This window comes from Rhipicephalus sanguineus, chromosome 1, assembly GCF_013339695.2.
Source record: "Rhipicephalus sanguineus isolate Rsan-2018 chromosome 1, BIME_Rsan_1.4, whole genome shotgun sequence".
NCBI lineage: Eukaryota > Metazoa > Arthropoda > Arachnida > Ixodida > Ixodidae > Rhipicephalus > Rhipicephalus sanguineus.
The window spans coordinates 196,673,332-196,692,866 of record NC_051176.1 but is presented as its reverse complement, the minus strand read 5'-3'; the positions used below and the strand labels follow the sequence as shown (position 1 = coordinate 196,692,866).

The window sequence follows — 19,535 nt, the reverse complement described above, 5'->3', positions numbered from 1 at the left end:
TAGCGAATCACGTACATGTACGTCTTTGACCCTCAAAGGGTTAATCGATTAAGGAACACTATTTGTTGACTGGGCCTTTACAGTACAAGAAAATAATATAGTACTACTGTCATTGTGGAAGTGTATTTGTAATCCAGAAAAGCCACAAAAAGGAATGATGGGTGTGCTGCCTGCCACCTTGATTGTCTTACACAAGCTCTCTGTGAAGTCACAAACATGAAAGGTCTCGCTAGTTTATTGGTAAAAATAGACCGCATTGTATTTTAGTGAGGCCAAAGATTCAACGTGGCAAGTTTCAGGAACTCTTACTGAGCCAGTATTGCCCAAAAAATGAAAGGTGTTTTTACTGTGGAATCTCAGTAAGCTGAAATTGGTAAAGGGGGGAAGTTGCTTTTTTGGACCTAAAATTGTGCGAAAGAAAAGAAACAAAAAAAGTTCTTAAAATATGTTTATTTTGGATTCTGCCACTACTGATGTGTAACCTTACCAATTTTCATGCACCATAGGTAAATATTTTAGCCATCACAGCATTGTATATAACATCGGCTACCAGTGGAGTTTTGTTTTTGCTATTTTCTCTGTTTTGTTTTTCTGTAGCCCTAAAGTTTTCTGACAAGCTTTTCCCCGCTTTGGCACACCCTTTCTTGGTCATTTTTGTTGGGCTGAAAAGCTGGATGTTTAGAGAGTGTGAAAGGGTGTCAATTGTTACTTTAAAAAGTTATACAAGTGTTTAGAAAGGGTGAAATAAGAAAAATACCTTTTCTCAGTCATTGAAATGAGAACTCTCAAGCTTCGTAACATTTCTTCTTGGAAAGCTAGAACCATAAAATTACACTTGTTGCACTCCTTGGCATGTGTAGATTCCAATGACTTTTAATTAGAGCTGTGCGAATAGCAAAATTTTGGGTGCGAAGCGAATTCGAATATTGAAGTGTGAGTGCGAATCGAATCGAATATTTTTCGAATACTCGAATATTTCCAGAATATTTTTCGAATACTTCGGAGCGAAATTGCAGAAAAAGAAGTTAGAGAGGCTTTCTAAGCATATTCTGAGATAGCAACATGAAAGTGGTTCTTTTCACTAGGTTGATGAAGCACTGGCCGGGTGGTGTTTCATAGTTGTCTTATCAAGAATGAGGCAATGTAGAGGCCGAATTCTATTTATGTACATGATTTGGTGCAACCAAAGTGTTGCCGACAACACGTGATAGGCAAAGATGCCATTTCCTCAGCCTCTCCTCCTCTTTCAACTTCTGTGGAAGCCCAACTGATGTGGCGGACAACGGTGTGCTCCCTTCTGCTCCCTTCAAGTCCGGAGTTCCAAATCTGCCTCGTAGACGTCGATATATAAGAACATCTGAAATTTTGGATGCTAAAAAGCTTTGGCTTCCGATTTTTCGGACTTCCTGCCCAAAATACAGGTCCAAAACAGCATTAATTGAGCCCCCACCTCTGCCACATCTTTCATCTCCATGTTGTAACCAGCGTTTTCTTGAGTTAGTACATTTGTGACCGTAGAAGAGCTTGAGAAGCAGCTTTGCCGCAATACCGGGGTGTGATGAGGTGAAGCATATTGAAAATCTAGGGACCACTTTCAATGGGACGTTGACTGTCTCTTGGCAAAGTTCGACCGTAGCGGAGCTTGGAAGGCAGCTTTGCCGCAATACGAGAGTGTAATGAGGTGAAGCATACTGAAAATCTGAAGGGGTCATTTTCAATCGGACGTTGACTGTATATTTGTTTTTGGGAAGTTCGAATAGTTCGAATAGTAAAATTCCAGTGTGAATCAAATCGAATAGCAAACACTATTAGAAAAATATTTGAAATTTCGAATATTCGCACACCCCTACTTAATTCAACAAGGTCTGTGCTGCCGCTTAAATAAATATGTGATCAAATTACATTTTCATTAATAGTTTTAAAATTAATGCCATTGTCTACATAAAAACTGAGTTCCTATTTGGCATGAGCACATGAAAACACATTATCACTGAAGTTTTCGTCATCCTAGCTTAAATGGTATAATACTTAATGTCTAAAAATTGCGTTCCCCCTTTAAAGGAAATTACTACTTACACAGAACAACACTCTCTTAATTGGTTGATCTTGTATTTCGGTAATGTGAAAAAGATTTTGTTAATTGGAACCAAGGTTTTCACAGCTCTGAATGAGCGAAACCAATGAAGCAGGCTCTGATTTTTCCCAAAAGAAGGAAAGTCTGAAATATGTATTCTTGTGACGGCTCTCTTGAAAGCAGAAAGCCTTCTTTAACAAAAAGTGACAAAGACTCTCCCTGCATAGCTTCGTGGCATTTTGCTAACGATTAAGTAGTAAAAGGTACGTTTCCTTCAATACATCAACGGTGCTTCCTCGACACTGAAACTAGCAAAGTCCAAACCATATAATAGCTGTCAAATGCACTTCTTACCACAGGATGAACTAGCTGATATATTCACTTCTTCATACTTAACAAATCTAGTAATGTTAAGTGGGCTTTGCAACACTTTTCTAGGCTATCATAGAATTGGTCTGTGTTGCCTCAAAAGTCTCCTGTCACGAAAAGTTTTCAAATCTTCAGGTATAAATGTAGGTGCTGCGCAAAATGAGCACTTTCTACTTTTGTTGTCACGGGCGATCTGGAATCTACATGCGGTGGGGATGCACAGCCCTAAAGTTATGCACAGCCCTAAATTATGTAGTTGCATATCATGGCCTTGAGCATTTTCCTTTCTTTGTTTCTTTGACTGTATTGGCTGCTACTTCTGGTTGAAACATGCATGGGTGGTGGCACATTGTTGGCAGCCACAGTATCTACATGAGGTGGCACCATTCATGATGTCAGCCAATACCTGTCTTGCCCACTTGCTCTCATCTGCTGCCTAGTTTACTGAGGAGTGAGCAAGCAATATTTGGCTTGCATGTTTGCAGTAGCCTTGACAACAGATCAGCGGTGTTTTCTGCCTAAGTTAAAAAAATTTGGCAGGTCCCCTTTACGAGGGCGCATGACAAATAATTCTGCAGCTTTGCACATTTTTCTCGCCAAACTGAACTTCTGTAAATTAGAACGTGTTTTTCCAGTCCATTTAGGTTCTGTTTAACTATATTCTACTGCATATATGATGTCGCAGATGTACCAGCACTGGTGGTACATTGGTTTATCTAACCAGTTGTGTTGAATGGTAATACTATATCAGCTAAGTAATTAAGTACATTAACACGAGAAAAGGGAGTTCATCTGCAGCAATTGTACATCTGTTCATCTAATTATAATTTATTGATTTGACTTATAGCTGTTTTGGAGCTGTTATGTTCTGTTAACCTAGCATTCTTAGACATTGCATTAATAGTACCTATTTTCAAAGTGTTTCTGTTGTTAGAATTAGTGCATACATTCATGGTGTTCATGTGTTTGGACTTGAGTACCTTGCTTTGGAAGCCGCAAATTTATTTTGTACCTCTGGTTACAAGAAAGCTCTTTTCTTCTTTTCCCCCCTTCCAATCAGGAGGAGAACACAGCACTACACTGGTCTGCCTACTCAGGCAATGTGGAGATTTCATGGATGTACCTGGAGCGTGGCTGTGATCCCAATGCGAGCAATGAGCGTGGCGACACTCCTCTGTTAGTTTCTGCATTACTTGCATGCTACACTAATTTAGGAATTATGAATATTTGGGCTTTAAAAGTTAATGTTATGTTATTATAGTAGTATCACGCTGTGATCTGTCTGCTTAAGGGGGGAAGCGGGTCTTTGAGACCGAAAATCAGAAAAAAAAATCGAATTTTTGAAAATGTTTTATTTGGATTCTGCCACTACTGATGCATAACCTCGCCAATTTTCATGCGTCTTAGATCAGTATTTTAGCCGTCACAGCATTTTATGTGCCATCAGCGAGCTAAATTTTTAGCGATGAACGCGTAAAAAACGGGCTTATTCAGCGCCGCGCTGTTGCCGTTCTACGTTCCCTACGGCAGCCATCTTGGTCGCATTCGAAAGAGCTGCGCTTTTTCTTGAATATCCCGCCGCCCTTGTTTCCGTCCACTCAGAATTCACGTAGAAAATCCGTGCCAAAAAAAGGTCTCTCCGCGTGAGCCTATTGGCACAGTGAGCCTACGTGACTAAATAATGCCTTCCGATTCGTCGGGCCTCCCACGCTGTCTGCTATAGCGCACGCAAAGCGGCAAGTTGATGTCGCCGTAGTATAACTGTGTTGTTCTCGTCGATTTACGTCCGTAAAGTTCCCACCCGCGCAAGCTGGCAAGAAAAAATTGGAGCAGGCGTTTTTGATCATCCTCAACAAAGACTACACGTTGCGGCGGCTTACTGGCATGGCGCCAAGTGAGCTATACGAAGTGCGCCGCAGCCGTCTGGAGTGACTTAGGCCTACGCTCTCGGCCGCGTTTTGGAACTTTGATCGTTGCGAAGCCATATCGAAAGTTGCGCAGCGCTCATAAATTCGAAAAAAATAAAAAGCGAGATCATGGCTCGGGTGCATCGGAAGCGCATCCAGCGGAGGACGGCGTGGCGGCGGAACGCGATTCATCTGTCGAAATGCCGACTTCACCTGTGTCGGCGGCCGCCTTGACGACGTCAGTGACAGGCAGCATGGTAGAAGGATCGACACGACGTTCTTGAGTAGCGCCGATCGTGCGCAACAGCTGAAAAAGACTGAAGATAAATCTCCAGCTTATTGGCAACTTCCGCTAGCGAGCGCAAGCTGCGGACGCTCGCAACAGCGTGCGAGGGCTCTGACCCGTCGGCGGCTAACTACGGGATCGTCGACTTCTCCGCAATCAACAAACTGCTTGAAAGGACATGCAATGGGGCCGTTTCGATTGGAAAATGTGATAAACTACTCTTCTGGTGTCTTCTAAGGCATTTATTTGCAAAGTAAAGCATTTTTGCTTGTGTAGCGCTCCTTGAAGATAGAGTTTTGTTTTTTGCTTTTTTCTCAGTTTCAATTTTTTGGCCACCTTTCATTCTTTAACGAGCGTTTCTCAGCTTTGGTACACTCGATTTTGATCATTTTTGTATTACTGAAAAGCTGGATGTTTAGTGAGTGCAACAAAGTGTGATATGTTACTATGGAAAAGCGTAAATTTTTACAAGAGAGAAAATAACAAAAATATATTTTCTTGGTAATCGAATGGCGAACTTTGAAGCTTCATAACTTTTGTTGTAGGAAAGCTAGAACCATAAAATTTGCTTTTTGCACTCTTTGATAACTGTAGAATGCAATGACATTTAATTCAGCAGGATCCGACTAGCCAATTTATTAAAAAGGTGATCAAACGAAATTTTAATGAATGATTAATTAAAAAGATAGTCGTAAGGGCTACCTAAAAACTGAGTTACTTGATATTTACACATGTAAATACATGATCACGGAAGTTTTCATCATCCTAACTTAAATAAAAAGATGCTTCATGTCAAAGTGCCTCTTCCCCCCTTAAGGTATAACTGAGTGAAAATTGAGTATTGAGCAGAGCTAGTGTATGTATCTCTAAAGCCCAGCCAGTCTATAATATGTGAGTGGGTAGACAAATGCACCACCACTTGCATTTAAAATGAGCTAAACCTGCCTTTGTCAACGACCCGCTTATCTTTAATAGAGCTGACTTCCGTTAATTTGACTCTGAAGTGACTGACAAAATGTTTGAATTAAAGTAGAAGACAACAGATTCATTTGGAAGTACTTCTATTTGCCCTAATTTGACACGTACCTGATCGGAACATGCACCCATATTTTGTTTGTCCGAAGTAGAATAGTAATGTAAGAATGACATGGTGCCACCTAAGTTATGTAGAAATCAAACACGCAATTCATTTCAGGATAGAAATAACGAAAGCTTGGTCCCATAGAGATACAGTCAAACCTGGATATAACGAAATTGACAAATTCCCGAAAAACTTCGTTATAAAGAGAATTTCGTTCAAACGACGAGTCAAACGACGTTTGCTCTGTCTACCGCCGTGGCAGACGTCCCCTTTAAGCGTAAGGGTATGGTTCGGAAGCAACTCGTAGAAAAGCGTCGTTTTGTCAGCGTTGTACACATCCGACGCTTCGTAGCTCTCCAAAATACCCGGTAGTTTCTGTTGGATCCACGAGTCGGCGCTATCTCTATCCGCAGAGGAGGACTCGCCACTGATCACTTCGCCGACGATGACGATCCTGTACCTGCGTTTAAAACCTTCGAGCCACCCGTTACTGCCTTTTAAATCATCGCAGCCCAGGATGCGAACATAATCCCTTGGGTATTGCTGCAAAACAGTGCCGCTGATGGGTACGTTTCGTGCCCGCATGCCCATAAACCATGTTGTCGACGTCGGCGTATGTTGACGACTTCAACTTCTTCTTTTGCTATCCGTGCCACGCTCCACAGCACTGCGAATCGCATCTTTCACGTTTAAAATCATCGACAAAGAACTAGCTGGGATGCCAAATTGGCAGCGACATCCTTCTTTTTTTGGCCTCTAGAAACAGCGTCCAAGGTGGCCGTTTTGTCCTCAAGAGTCAGTATCTTGCGTTTCTTCGTCGAAGCACTCATCCTTGGATTGTCACAACAGGTACTGGGTGCGTGGTCGCATGTCGGTTCGCACAAGCGCGAGGCATCGGAAAGAAGAACGAGCGACACGATGGCGTCGTAGCGAAGAAAACCAACAAAGACACGGAGAATGCGGAAAGCTACGGCGCCGCTGCGACTCCCTTTTTTTCTTTCTTTTTTTTCCCCCCCTTTTTAAGGGGAGACGCGGGTCCTTTTTTTATTTCTTTTATTATCTGGGTGAACTGAATGACATTTAACAAACTTATCCAATTTTTTCTGCAGATTCCAAATCTCTAATTACATTTTTGGTAGCTGCATTAGTACAAAAGATGTGCAATCTCTAAAAACATATTTCTTACGGGAATTTTTGGCAACTTTGCTTTGTCAAACACAGAAACAAAGTATGTGGAAAGACCGCCAGAGAACTGGTCTAGCCGGTGATGCAAATCCGATTGCCATCAACAAACTTTCAATGCAAAATAAATAGAAGTAAATGTGAGTGAAATTTTTTTGCTGCATACTATGTTTGATTATGGAGAATTATAATTTAGTGAACAACAGTATAAGAAAATAAATAGCATCACCGGCTAGACCAGCTTCCTGGCAATCTTGCCACATACTTTGTTTTTGTGTTTGACAAAGCAAAGTTGCCAAAAATCCCCGTAAGAAATATGCTTAAATATGTGTTAGAAATTGCTTATCTTTTGTTCTAATGCAGCTATTAAAAATCTGCTTAGATATTCTGAATCTGTGGAAAAAGCTGAATAAGTGTTCTAAATTTCATGCCATTCACCCAACTTTTAAAAAACCACTTTTTAAGACCCACGTCTCCCCTTAAGTAGTGTCACCTAGTGTCAGGATAGCGAAGTGAAGCGCAGAGACTTGTACTGTAACCAAAGAGTGGCGCTGCCAAACGTGTCTCTCTCTTCGGCAAAAAGGAGTGGGCTAGGCCAGATGCAGTAAGCATGTATCCACACGATGGACTTCTCCGCGGAACTCTCTTCCGCGTACGATCGTTCCTCCGCCTGTCAGGCTGCGAAGCACATCCACACGACGGACGAGGCGAGTAGACGGACGCGCCGGAGAAAAAAAAAACATGGCGGCACTGTCTGAAGTGAGAGCTGCCCGCTTCGAATCTTTAAGCTCTTCATCGCGCATTCCGTGGGTTGTTAGTCCCAACCTGACGATTGTGTTGGCTTTAGGTTTGTGTCCTCAAGCTTCGCCGGCAACAGATTCATGACAATTTGGTACTGTTTCCGAGCGCCGTACTCGTTTTCTGAGAGCTGTAGGCTTAGTGAGAGAACATGAGCTCGGTGATCTGCGACAGCGCGAGTGCTACCAAATCTCAGAGGTCATAATAATGTGCGAATGCTTGCTTGTTCCCTTGTTCTCTTGATGGCGCGAGCAGTCTCAAAGTCGAAAACACATTCATCGCTAGTAATCGCTAGCAAAAGTATTGAAGGTTTTTATGTTTCCGTCTATGGGTGCAGAAAAAAAGAAAAAGCAGCGCTTGTTGCCAGACCTATAATGGCGCTCTCGGCTAAATCTGTTGTGTTATTCCGCGCGAATCCGAATGCGAAAAAGAGCTTGGCATTTTCCGTCCGCGACGTCCGCGGACGAGGCACGGATGGTACAAATCTGTGACGCGGGGTCACGTGATGCGCTGTCCACGGCGGAAAAGATGGATTCGTTCCGTCGTGTGGATACAAGCTAAGCGGCGGGATCAGGTTTGAGGGTGGGTTCGGAAAGGTCACGCCCGCGGCGGCAAGATCGCCGGGTCGAGGGATGCAGGCCCGCCTTGCGCACGCACGTACACGTGCACTCGCTCTCGCCTCGCAGTCACCGTGCCTTCGAGCGCGCCACACGCGACGCCGCTGCTTCGTATTCTGTCACGTCAGAGAAGGCGGTTCGGGTTACTGCTCGAGCAAAAATGACAAAATTTGGGCCAATGCCATTAGGTCGTCGGGGGGAAAATTCGTTATTACGAGGGGGTCTCCCTCTGCCACTTCGTTACGTAGAGGTCTCAAATACACGTGCTTCTATGGAGTAACAGTGGGGAATACAAAAACTTCGTTATATCCAGGAATTCGTTATATGGAGGTTCGTTATAAACAGGTTTAACTGTACATGGGTGCTGGCCTAGACCTTCCGTTGAGACCGGATTAACTGGAATCAAATTAGAGGAAGTCTACTGTATCATCTTTACTGCTTCTTGTACATTGTGTAATCCCGCAGGAATAAGCCTAGTTTGCACTTAACCCCTTCAGGGTTTTCGCCGTACATGTACGGCAGAAGCTTCCTGGTACCAAAGGGTTTTCGTCGTACATGTACGGCATAGCGTTTATTTTTAAAACGCGCGCCTTTTTCGATCATTTCTTTTGTTTGGCCTGTGCTGCCACACTTCAGGAATACGTGGAATTTTTTTCACGCGCCGATGTCTCTCCGTTGTATTTTTTTTTCGCTTCCGAAAACGGCGCGCCGCCTATCGCTTGCCCATCCGAGCGCGTTCGCGGTGCAGCTGGTTTAAAGTGCGCGCCTTTTTCGATGATTTCTCTTGCTTGGCATGTGCTGCCACGCTTCGGGAATACGTGGAATTTTTTTCATGCGCCGATGTCTCTCCGTTGTTGCTTTCTTTATGCTTCGCAAAATGGCGCGCCGCGCGCCGGCTATCGCTTGCGCAACCGAGAGGGCCCGCGGCGCGGTTTGGTTTCAAACGTGCGCCTTCTCCCATTTCTCTTGCTTGGAATGTGCTGCCACGCTTCGGGAATACGTGTAATTTTTTTTAATGCGCCAATGTCTCTCCGTCTTTTTTTTTTCTTTCCAAAGAGGCGCGGCGGCTTGTAGTCTCGCATCAGAACGCGCGCACGCGGTCCGGCTGGTTTCGGTTTCGTCCTTTGGATGGTTTTCGCTTCTTGCGCCCGCAAAGCTGATGGCTGTTTGGTTTCTAATCTCTCAAAGGGTGACCGCTGGTTACTCTCTCGTTTATTGCACCCCGGCGCGCGATTACATCTGTTTCCGTGCGACGCTAAATTACACAAACGGCGCCGCCGTGATTGCGTTTCCTGTTTTGGGGTCTCGGAAAAACTAACTATTTGTTGGCGATAAGACGAAGTAGTACTGTAGCTATTTCACTAGTTTTGCTTTCCGGACGAGCGCACAACCATATTTTTCTTCCGTGCGCTCACTGACGCAGTTCGCTTACGCTATGGAAGCGCGCGCCGGTTGCTCTGCTGCCGGTGAGTCGAGCAGCGATTCTTCCGATGCGGACTATTCCCCAAGTGCCGAATCAGAATCTGATTCATTGGATTTCAGTTCGTCAGACGAGGATTTTTTGACGAGTTCAGACTCCGATGACGATCAAGGAGCGACATCTGAAACGCGTGCGCGGGGAGCCATGCTTCAAAGGCCATCACACGCTGAAGAGATTTTGGTGTTAGAGCGCGAGCTTTTTTAACCGGAAACGTACTCTGGTGTGCTTATTTTTGTATGTTTGTGAGCTATGTTTAATACAATGCATAATTTTTATTCATAAAAAACTGTGAAGCTTTTTTTTTTAGGATTCTGCTTGATTTTTCTACGAATAAACCATATGTATGTAACAACAAAACTGTTTTTTTTGTCACTTTACAGTCACGAAAAAAAAATTTAGGCAATTTTTTTCATAAAGAGAATCGTCTGAAGAATTTATTTCAGCAATAAAAAAATTACACATTTTTGGACTGGATTTCGCGAAAAAATTCGACCCTCAAAGGGTTAAAAAAGCTGTGCGAAATTAAGACCAGTTTAAATTGAAGATGGTCGCTTTATAATGACCCAACCATAGAGGTGCGTAGTTTTGTCAAATGTTCATAGTTTCTCGCATATAACACTTCATGTTTGGCCTGCCACGGTGGTCTAGTGGTTATGTTGCTCGACTGCTGACCCGCAGGACGTGGGATCGAATCCCGGCCATGGCGGCCGCATTTTTGATGGAGGCAATAATGCTTGAGGCCCATGTACTTAGATTTAGGTGCACGTTAAAGAACACCAGATGGTCAAAATTTCCGGAGCCCTCCACAAGGGCGTCTCTCATAATCAATATTGTTTTGGGACGTTAAACCCTAACCATTACATTATAATTACACTCTGTTTGATTTCTCTTTCTTTTTCCAAGACACGTGGCTGCAAGGCAGGACAACTTTGATGTGGTGGTGTGAGTATTTATGGTCACCTTACTGCTATTATGGTTTGAATGGTCAGAGACGGGGAACTTCCATTTCAACATGTCACATTATACGTGTTCAGGCTGCTGCTGAACCACAAGGCTCGGTGTGATGCTCCGAACAAGCTTGGTGACACACCACTGGCAGTAAGTAAAATTTTATAGCATCTGTTGAGCCTGAGCTTTTCTTTCTTATTTTTCAGTTCAGCTTTGCTGAACAAGTTTACACTAAGCCGCATTATATCAGATGTATCGCGTGAGCAGAAATAAGTTGAAGTTTGTATAACCCCTAGATACTATGTAATAAAGTTTTTACATTACAATATGTTTTCAACTGGATGTGGATAATGTGATTATCGTATGTCATAAAATAAAAATAAACCTTTCTCCTCATTGTATAATGTTATAGGGAAGACCAGCTTAGTTCCTTTAGAAGGACCTTTCTTGAAACTTGCATTGTCAGACTAGAGCAGTGATACCCCTGTCAAGAACAAATTTAGGGTCGTTTCAAGAGCTTTTTAGCTTACCGAGCGCACACGCTAGTACACAAGAAAGCAAAGTGCCCTTTGGTGTTGGTGGTAATGGTGACGGGTGAATCAGTAGGCACAGTATATCCATGTTATTTTAGGCGATCTTGGTTAAATAGTAGTTTGCTATAGTTAGAAGCAGTATTTAAACTTCAGTGCAAATAAAGTAAATCATTGTAGTTGCTCTAACATCATCGATCACCATGGACTGGGCAGGGGCGTAGGCAGAAACTTTTTTGAAGAGGGGGCTGGGCAGGCAGATGTGGTCAAGTGTCATTTTGGGCTCTGTATGCCATAGCAAAAAAAAAAAAAAAATTCGGGGGAGGGGGGGGAGGCACGGGCCCGGTGTGCCCCCCCCCCCTGGCTATGCCACTGGGACTGGGGTACAAATTACAGCCGCTGCTCTAGTTAAGTGCATGCAAAACTGCCAGAAATAGCATCAAGCTCTTTCTTTTTTTTAGTGCTGCAAGGATGACAAAGCAACAAGCTACTCCTTACTTAGCATCAACCAGATGCTTGGACAGCTGCTCAAGAGCAAACTGCGTGTTGAGCGTGTACTTCACCGGTAAGTTGAGTTGAACACACAGGGAACATCTAGTATTGCCAGACTTGAATTTCTGGCATATGGGTTGCAGTCACTCTAACGCAAGTTATGCGTGGCTTTAAATCGAGCCACCCACATCATCTGAAGATGCACAGCTTGCACAGCATCTTAAACCCCTGCAGCATTGCAGGGGTTTCAAACTAACCTCAGCTAGCAGGCCGCAGTCACAAAAGTTTCCCGCAAGGGCCGGGGGGGGGGGGGGGGGGGGGGGGGGGGGGGGGTTGAACAATGGCACCTAACGTTGCCATTTGAAAGAACACCTTTCTCATATCCCATATATAGGTCATTTCAGAGAAGAGGATTTGACGTCAGGTTTCGAAAAACATATCGATACGAATTTCCACTGTGACTACAATCTGGATGCCGATTCTGGAATACTGTAAGAGTTTTCGTTCCGCGGTGATGTTTCAACTCATAGTGACCGCATGAGGTGCCTCACGAAAAAAAATTCTTGAGACCAGTCCCATCTCTGTAGCTTACCTGAACAAGGCGCTATTAATTTCAATAGTGGAGGAAATCATGCGTGTACATACTATTTAGCAAAGTCACAAAACTTTATGCCGTGTGAAGCCACGGGCTGCTAGCAAAAGGTTCGTGGGCCACGTGGTCGCGTGGGCTGCGTGGTTCGCAGGCCGTGTGTTTGAGACTTCTGTTGTATTGGATGTTGAGGTGTGATATCTGTTTTTTGTAATAATTCACCTAGACAACCTGACCAATGTGCAGGGTGATGCATAATCTTCACAAGCTTTCAAAATGCTTTTTTTTTTCTCTGTTGTCTCAACACTTGCTCTTTCGAATGGCTTCCTTTCTGCATGTACAGGCAAACTTAGGTTATCGAACTTGAAAGTATCACAAAATGTTTTGATATATTTATCATTTGGAATAGAAAGTGCGCCTCATCTGAAGCATACTTATCTCAATATGCTGACAAACAGGAATATGTTAATTTGTCTGACCAAGGCCACATCGAACATATAAGATTTGCTTAACTAGTATCAGTTAATAAATTTAAAGCAGTTGTGTGCATCAGAAGTTATTTTATCATTGCCAATGTATTGCCGCGACATCTTGGCCACATTCAAATAACGCACCCATCCCCGTGCATACAGGACATGCATGCGCGCTGTATTGTCGTGTCGAGCAAAGACCATCGTGGCACGAGCACGTGGTCGGACCCGGCTCGCATGCGCCACGTGCTCGGAACTTCTTGCGAAGAGAAAGAGGACGACAGCTCAATGACCTCTTAGGTGTTTGACTGACTTGCAGTTTTTACGACCTTAGAGTTGGGGGCACAGGTTTGCCCTTAATAAATACGTTTGTTTGACTAGTCTGTGTGCTTCAGCATCGCTACAGTGTATAAATTTGCTTATTAGCTTCTTGATGAACCCTCTAAGTGTTGTTTTTTTTTAATTGATGTACCCCTTACGTCGGATGTTCTTTACAAATATTATAAAATCAACACAGTGGTCTGTTTTTCTTGTATACAAAAGAAAAAAAAAATTGATATTGATGATAAGAAAAACCCTCTTGATGCAGGGATGCCAGGTTCAAAAGACAAAAAATAGCCAGAAAATTAAAAAAGCTAGCCAAAACATAGCCAACTTGAGCCAAGGGCAGTAAAAGTAGCCAAAAGCAGCCGCGTATGTGTCAAAACAACTTCCACATTTTTACTTAAATGGCTAAATGCAAAGCCTTTCGGCAAAATGTAAATATGTGCAGCAAAAACACTTCAAAATCATAATTCCTGAGATTTCAGCATAAATTGTTGACTATCATTTCATGCATGTTGACTAGGGGTGTGCGAATATCAATTTTTTCGAATACGAATCGAATACGAATATCCACCTTCGAATATCGAATCGAATATCGAATCGAATATCGAATATCAAAGGAAAAATGCCTCCACAGTAACAATATTTTATTTAACATGTAGCTATTTGAAGAAAAAAACATTAACAGCCTGACTGGGAACACAACATACACTGCTATCTCCAGAACACAATGTCCAGGCTAGCACAATGCACATCACAACACAAGCAAATATCACGGCACAATGAAAGTAATGACTACATGTTATCATGAAGAAATATGAGTTGCTCCACATGATCAGGCAGCAGGCGCTTCCTTCTAACAGAGACAACCCCCCCCCCCCCTGCCACTGAAAAGGCACGCTTGCTTGGAACAGAAGTGGCTGGTATAGGGAGGTACATGGGGCAAAGCTTTGCCAGACTGGGGTATCTGAAGGTGCCTACAGTCCGCCACCAGTCACGTGGGTCACTGTCTTTCTTCAGAAGTGGTCCCGCATAGTGAACGAGTGGTAGTGCGGCACGTTACGGCCGCATAATATTGAAAATGTACGGTTACATGATCGCCAACAGCGCTGCACGTCGGAGATGCACCAGCAATAAATCATACGTATTGGGGCGCTCGTCGCAGGCAGATATCGTGCCTCCGTGTACTTACGATGTGTATCGCTCCTCTCGGCAACATTTTTAGCGATACGAACGCAGCAGAAATGTGGAAGACGAGTTATCGCATATTCGAATTGTTCGAATATTCGAAGTTATCGAATATTCGAAACTTTTCGAATACACGATTTTCGAATCGAATACGAATATTTCGAATGTAATATTCGACGAATATTCGAAACTTTCGAATATTCGCACACCCCTAATGTTGACGTACTGTTTGCGCTGTTGAGAAAATGACTCTCTCTTCACGTGTCTCGCATGACTTTTCTTGAAATAACTAAAAGGAAGCATAAAGTGTAGCCACTTTCGCAGTAACTTCTTCCGTGACGACGAATCCAGAGTCGCAGTCCGTACTTAAGCCTAAGAAATGATACAAGCAGTTCGCTGGATATCCTAGAAGGATTGATTGTTGGGTGAACTGTTACGACATTCTAAGGAGAGCACTAATAAACCAAGACGCAGGAGCAAAGGCGGCAACACAAGCGCTGACTAACAAGTGTTGTTAGGGAGTGCTTGTGTTGCCGCTTTTGCCTTTTGTGTCCTGATTTTTTAGTGCTCACTTGAAATGTTGGATATCCGATTTCTAATGTCGATGAGCGTAGAGCGCCCTGGATGTGGAGCGCTTTCGAGTCCTGTTCACTTCTAACTGTGGTTTAAAGCCGCGTTCAGCAATAGGTGATCTGCAAAATGAGGCCCCATGCAACAGTTCTCGCCGAGTCCCAACCGGGTATCCAAAAGCATTGTTTTTTAGTGCGTGAGACCTGCTTGACTGGCAGGATATAAACGTGCAGTTTTTTATATTTATGTTATGGTCACCATCATTTGACCTTACGCCTGCTGAGGCGACTGCCCCATCTCTTTCATTGAATTTCATTTTCTGCATAATCAAATTTTGCCAAATTGAATTTTCGGGTCTGGAAGCACGTATTGTCTTTGTCTGCCATGTTTTGGCACTATATACTCGAACACCACCGTCTGCGACGTCAGCAGATATTCATAATTTTGCTGAAATCGAGGGGTCAAGAAAGTAGCCAAAAAGGAGCCAAGTAGCCAAGACGATCTTTCTGCTGCCACTGGCCTAAAAAAGTAGCCAAGTTGGCGCACAGTAGCCAAACCTGGCAACCCTGTCTTGGTGTGAACGAGAAAGCAACAGATGGTAGAGGTGCCAGAGAGTGCAGAGCCATCTTGGAGAAAGCACACTAATGAAAGGTGCATCCTTGTTGCTGGAAAGGAGATGCACTGTAGAAAAAAGAAAATAAGAAGAAGAGAAGAAGAAATGTACAGCTGATGGCAGCAAACCTAAAAGTGTGGCCTCTTGCTATTGGCTGCTGGTGGCACCACTTAGTGTGTACAGGCAGTCAGTGGCACGTACTGAAATGTACTCAGTGGTGCTTCTATGCGAGTGGCTCGAGCTGATTGTCTGCTCATAAAACATATTGACTACAGCCAAGTGATATAAATAAATATATAGCTCCTCCAATACCATCTTAATATGCAAAGCATGCTGCACGTTCCATTCATCATGAAAGAAGTGTAATCTGCCATTTAATGGGGTACTGACACTCTGCAGTCTGTTCTGGCACTTTCTTGGTGTTTTTTTTTCTTCAAAATTTTGTACCTGTTTTGCTTGTGTTAGGCTTACTATGTTTGCATAACTGCAGTACAGATAAGCTAATTCTGTGTTTGCTTCCTGATTTCCACCACTGCATATTGAAAAAAGAAAGTGTGTGTTCCTGTGTAGTTAGTAGCTTATTTACTCTACTGCATATACACCGCATGCACGCGTACGTTACGCATATTTTTTTACACACCAGCAACCAAGTTTTATGGCTATTGTGTCATACATGATCCTACATGTAATATTCTCTGACTTTTTTTTAACAGGCAGTTCATGTACCAGAGAGCCAGCATTCACATGGGAGGAGAAAGATTTCTCCTTAGTGGGACCAAAACTATATAATGAAAAGATGTCTTGAACCACCCTCGTGCTTGGCGAAGAAACACATACAGCAGAAGCAGTGTTGTACACGTTCCTCTAAAACAGGAACGAAAGCTCATTCCTCGTTCCTCGTTCTGTCCCAATCTTGGAACGAGTTCCCATTACAAGTTCCTTTAACGCAAAAGGAACTCGTTCCAGTTACATTTCAAAAATTGGAACGTGTCGTTACATTAACGTTACATTTGAGTTTTTAGTCAAAATACAGTGCCGGTCACTGCCGAATGATCCTGAGGCAAAATAAAGTGAGCAACAGCTCGCATCGAACTGCATATATTTTATGAATGTGACATTGGCGGTAGCAGGTTTGAAAAGGAAACTAAAGAAACTCTTCTAGACAAGGTGTTTAGAGACCACCGGCCATATTGCAGACATGTGTAACCGCAACTTTCATGCTCGTTTATAACAAGTACAGCACATATGGCACTTTCCACGCCAGTCTTCAAATGCGCAGTCAGAATGGTGCACTTCAGATATTCAAATAGAAATTTGCACACATGCATCAATATAATTAAGTTTCTTGCACAGGATTCAATATGGTTAAAGCACCTTACCGACTAGCTCAGTTGTCGATGTTCTACAGTAACCGCATCAAAAGGAACAATACACAGGTGTTTAATGAGTGCTGATTCAATATGGCCGTGTGATTAGAAAATAATGTCCGAATACACATTCGCAACTTAGTAAAGTCCCTTGTTCGCACTCGGCAAGAGTTGCATCTCGATGTTGGTATCCGACAAACGAATCTGTTTTCTCGTCAGCACTTCGTTGCCAATGCCGAACAGCCGTTGCATCTAAGTGCTTGAGGGTACTGCCATGTTGTACACAAATAGGAACCAAGTCAACCGAGGTCATAGGGGCGAGGGCAGGCTCAGGGGGCGCAACAAGAATGTAGCGCTTGATGTATGTGTATCGTTTATTGCATGACAGTTGTTGTCGGTGTGGCAACTGTTGAACTGAACTGTACTAACAATTGTAGACTGATAGCCGCGGAGATAACTAGCATGTCGAAGGGATGCCTGCCCAAACGCTACCATTGAAGGCACCGGACAGGCGCCACTGCGGCACCCGTGTCCACTGCATTTCAGTCCTCTTCCCCGCTATTCACGCAACCAGGTGTCAAAAGACAGATTTGTCGATAGCTGCTCGCGGCATGCACGAGATACTAAATGGACGATCAAGCCAGCTGCTCAAGACCACGCGACGAGAAAAACATTCCCAGGAACTGGGCCAAAGCTTCGCAGTCGGCAAGCGCATGAACATAGAACCAATAAAACGTCGAAAGCGGCGTACGCTGCACGCGGCAGGGCAATCACTCCCAAGGGATGGAACGAAAGTGTAACTTCGCCACCGTTACGTTGGGTCCCAAGACCATTCATGCGCAGTGGAAGGCTACTGCACGGGATTTCGGTGGTTAGCACATTGGTGCTTCACTCACTCTCTGCGGCCTCTAGCGTTGGATTCTGTGTCCTCTGTCCCATGCGCATCAAACAGCAGATTCGCGACGATGAGTCGCGCCTTTCGAGGACTCCACGGAACCTCGCGCAGGCGCCTTGTCTACGGTAAGCTGGCTCCCCCACTTTTCCATATGCCGACAAGACCACGGGGACGCGTAGCAGAACCGTCCAAATACGCAGCCCCCCCCTTCCTTGCGCGCGCGCACACACACAAAAGCTGCTTTTGAGTTGGCTGAACAAAAGTCACCGAGATAAAAAAATAGTGCACCCTTTCCTGGCAGCGCCCTTACAATGGGGTTCGATGATTCTCGAATGTCGAGTAAAAGTTCCCCAATGTGTGTCTACACTCCAGAACGGCCTTTGCTTGCTGTCAGACTGGCTCAGGGAAAAAAAAAATCACCCGTTCCTCCCACACGTGGTCGGTTTCGTCATAGCGCGCCTCCCTGTGCCCCCGGCAGATGCCTTAAAGTGAAAATAAGGATGCAGCATAGTTAGGGTGTTCTAGCCACCCTAGCATAGTCAAGTGACAGGCGAGCGGTAGATTCTTGTACCTAACGCTGTCGCCCATCCGCCCTGTCATGCATGATGTGCTGTGTGCGTGCACCTGTTCAGCGCCAAGGAACGTTTACAGAATCAACGCCGTTCCCTCTGCCGTTCCTACGTAAACGTAACGAGTTACTGTTACAGTTCCACCGATCCTCAATGGAACGGTGGTATTCCTCTGTTCCTCCAAAAAGGAACTAGTTCCTGGAACGCCGTTCTGTACAACGCTGAGCAGAAAGCAGACGCTGCTGTGAACAGCTCAGCGAAATGTTGCAGTCGTGTGCAGCAAGGAGGGTTCACATGCAGAAGCACTCTCTCTTCATACAGAGGCCTGTACACACTCTTTGGAGGGCTGACATATGGCTGAGTCGATCGTGTGTGCTATTTTGACTGAAAGCGGTAGACGACCCATGCCCTTGTATGTGCTGTGCTCTGACTGCTTACTTCATGTTGAAGTGACAGACAGCATGTAAATCACTTCACTCCCCGGAGTGGCTGTATTCCCTTATTCCAGCATTTTGTAGAGTTACGCCAGATCAGATCCTAATGGAGTTAGCTGCTAGCCTTACTTCAAACAACATTCCAATCTGTTGCTATCGCATTCATTGCTTCTGCCTTGTGGCGAAACTGTGACTTTTTATTTTATAAAGAATCTTAGAGATACTATTACTTACATCATTCAATGCTTGGCAGTCTATTTTATAAAGAATCTTAGAGATACTATTACTTGCATCATTCAGTGCTTGCCAGTCCTCTCAGATGCATTGTACGAAGAATGCATCGTAGGAAAGTTTTATAAGGCGGGGTGACACATTTGACTGAAAGCTTAAGTATTGATACCTCAAAACTAGTGTCTTAAATTAATTTGGAGGGGAAGCTACCATACAGAGTTTCCAGATGCTACCAAGCTAACAAGCAAAAAGAAGCCTAAAAGAAGCCCAGAAAATGTGGCGTGACTTATGTAAAGAAGCCCAAAAGAAGTGGTAGTGTAAGTTTTCTCATTCTTGAAAACGTTTTGAATTTCAATAAAAAAAGTCACTCAAATATGAAGGGAAGGTGAAAGAATGGACGAAAGCACATACTTACTTTTTGACATCGTCACCAGGGTAGTCACCACTCTCTTCATTGCGTGTTTTTCAGTGCATAAATAACATTGTTGACTCCCCAACATATGTTTGATTTGAACGCTCAA

The 19,535-nt window shown here is 43.9% G+C and overlaps 1 protein-coding gene across 1 annotated transcript in view; it reads left to right on the top strand.

Moving 5' to 3' along the window:
• Nucleotides 1–19,535, top strand: part of LOC119405066 (histone-lysine N-methyltransferase EHMT2) — a 116,003-nt gene that overhangs the window by 59,088 nt on the left and 37,380 nt on the right. Inside the window, exons 13-16 of the mRNA XM_037671831.2 lie at nucleotides 3,504–3,619; nucleotides 10,698–10,736; nucleotides 10,829–10,892; nucleotides 11,734–11,837. Of these exons, the coding sequence (XP_037527759.1) occupies nucleotides 3,504–3,619; nucleotides 10,698–10,736; nucleotides 10,829–10,892; nucleotides 11,734–11,837 (323 nt within the window). The remainder of the gene's footprint in view (nucleotides 1–3,503; nucleotides 3,620–10,697; nucleotides 10,737–10,828; nucleotides 10,893–11,733; nucleotides 11,838–19,535) is intronic.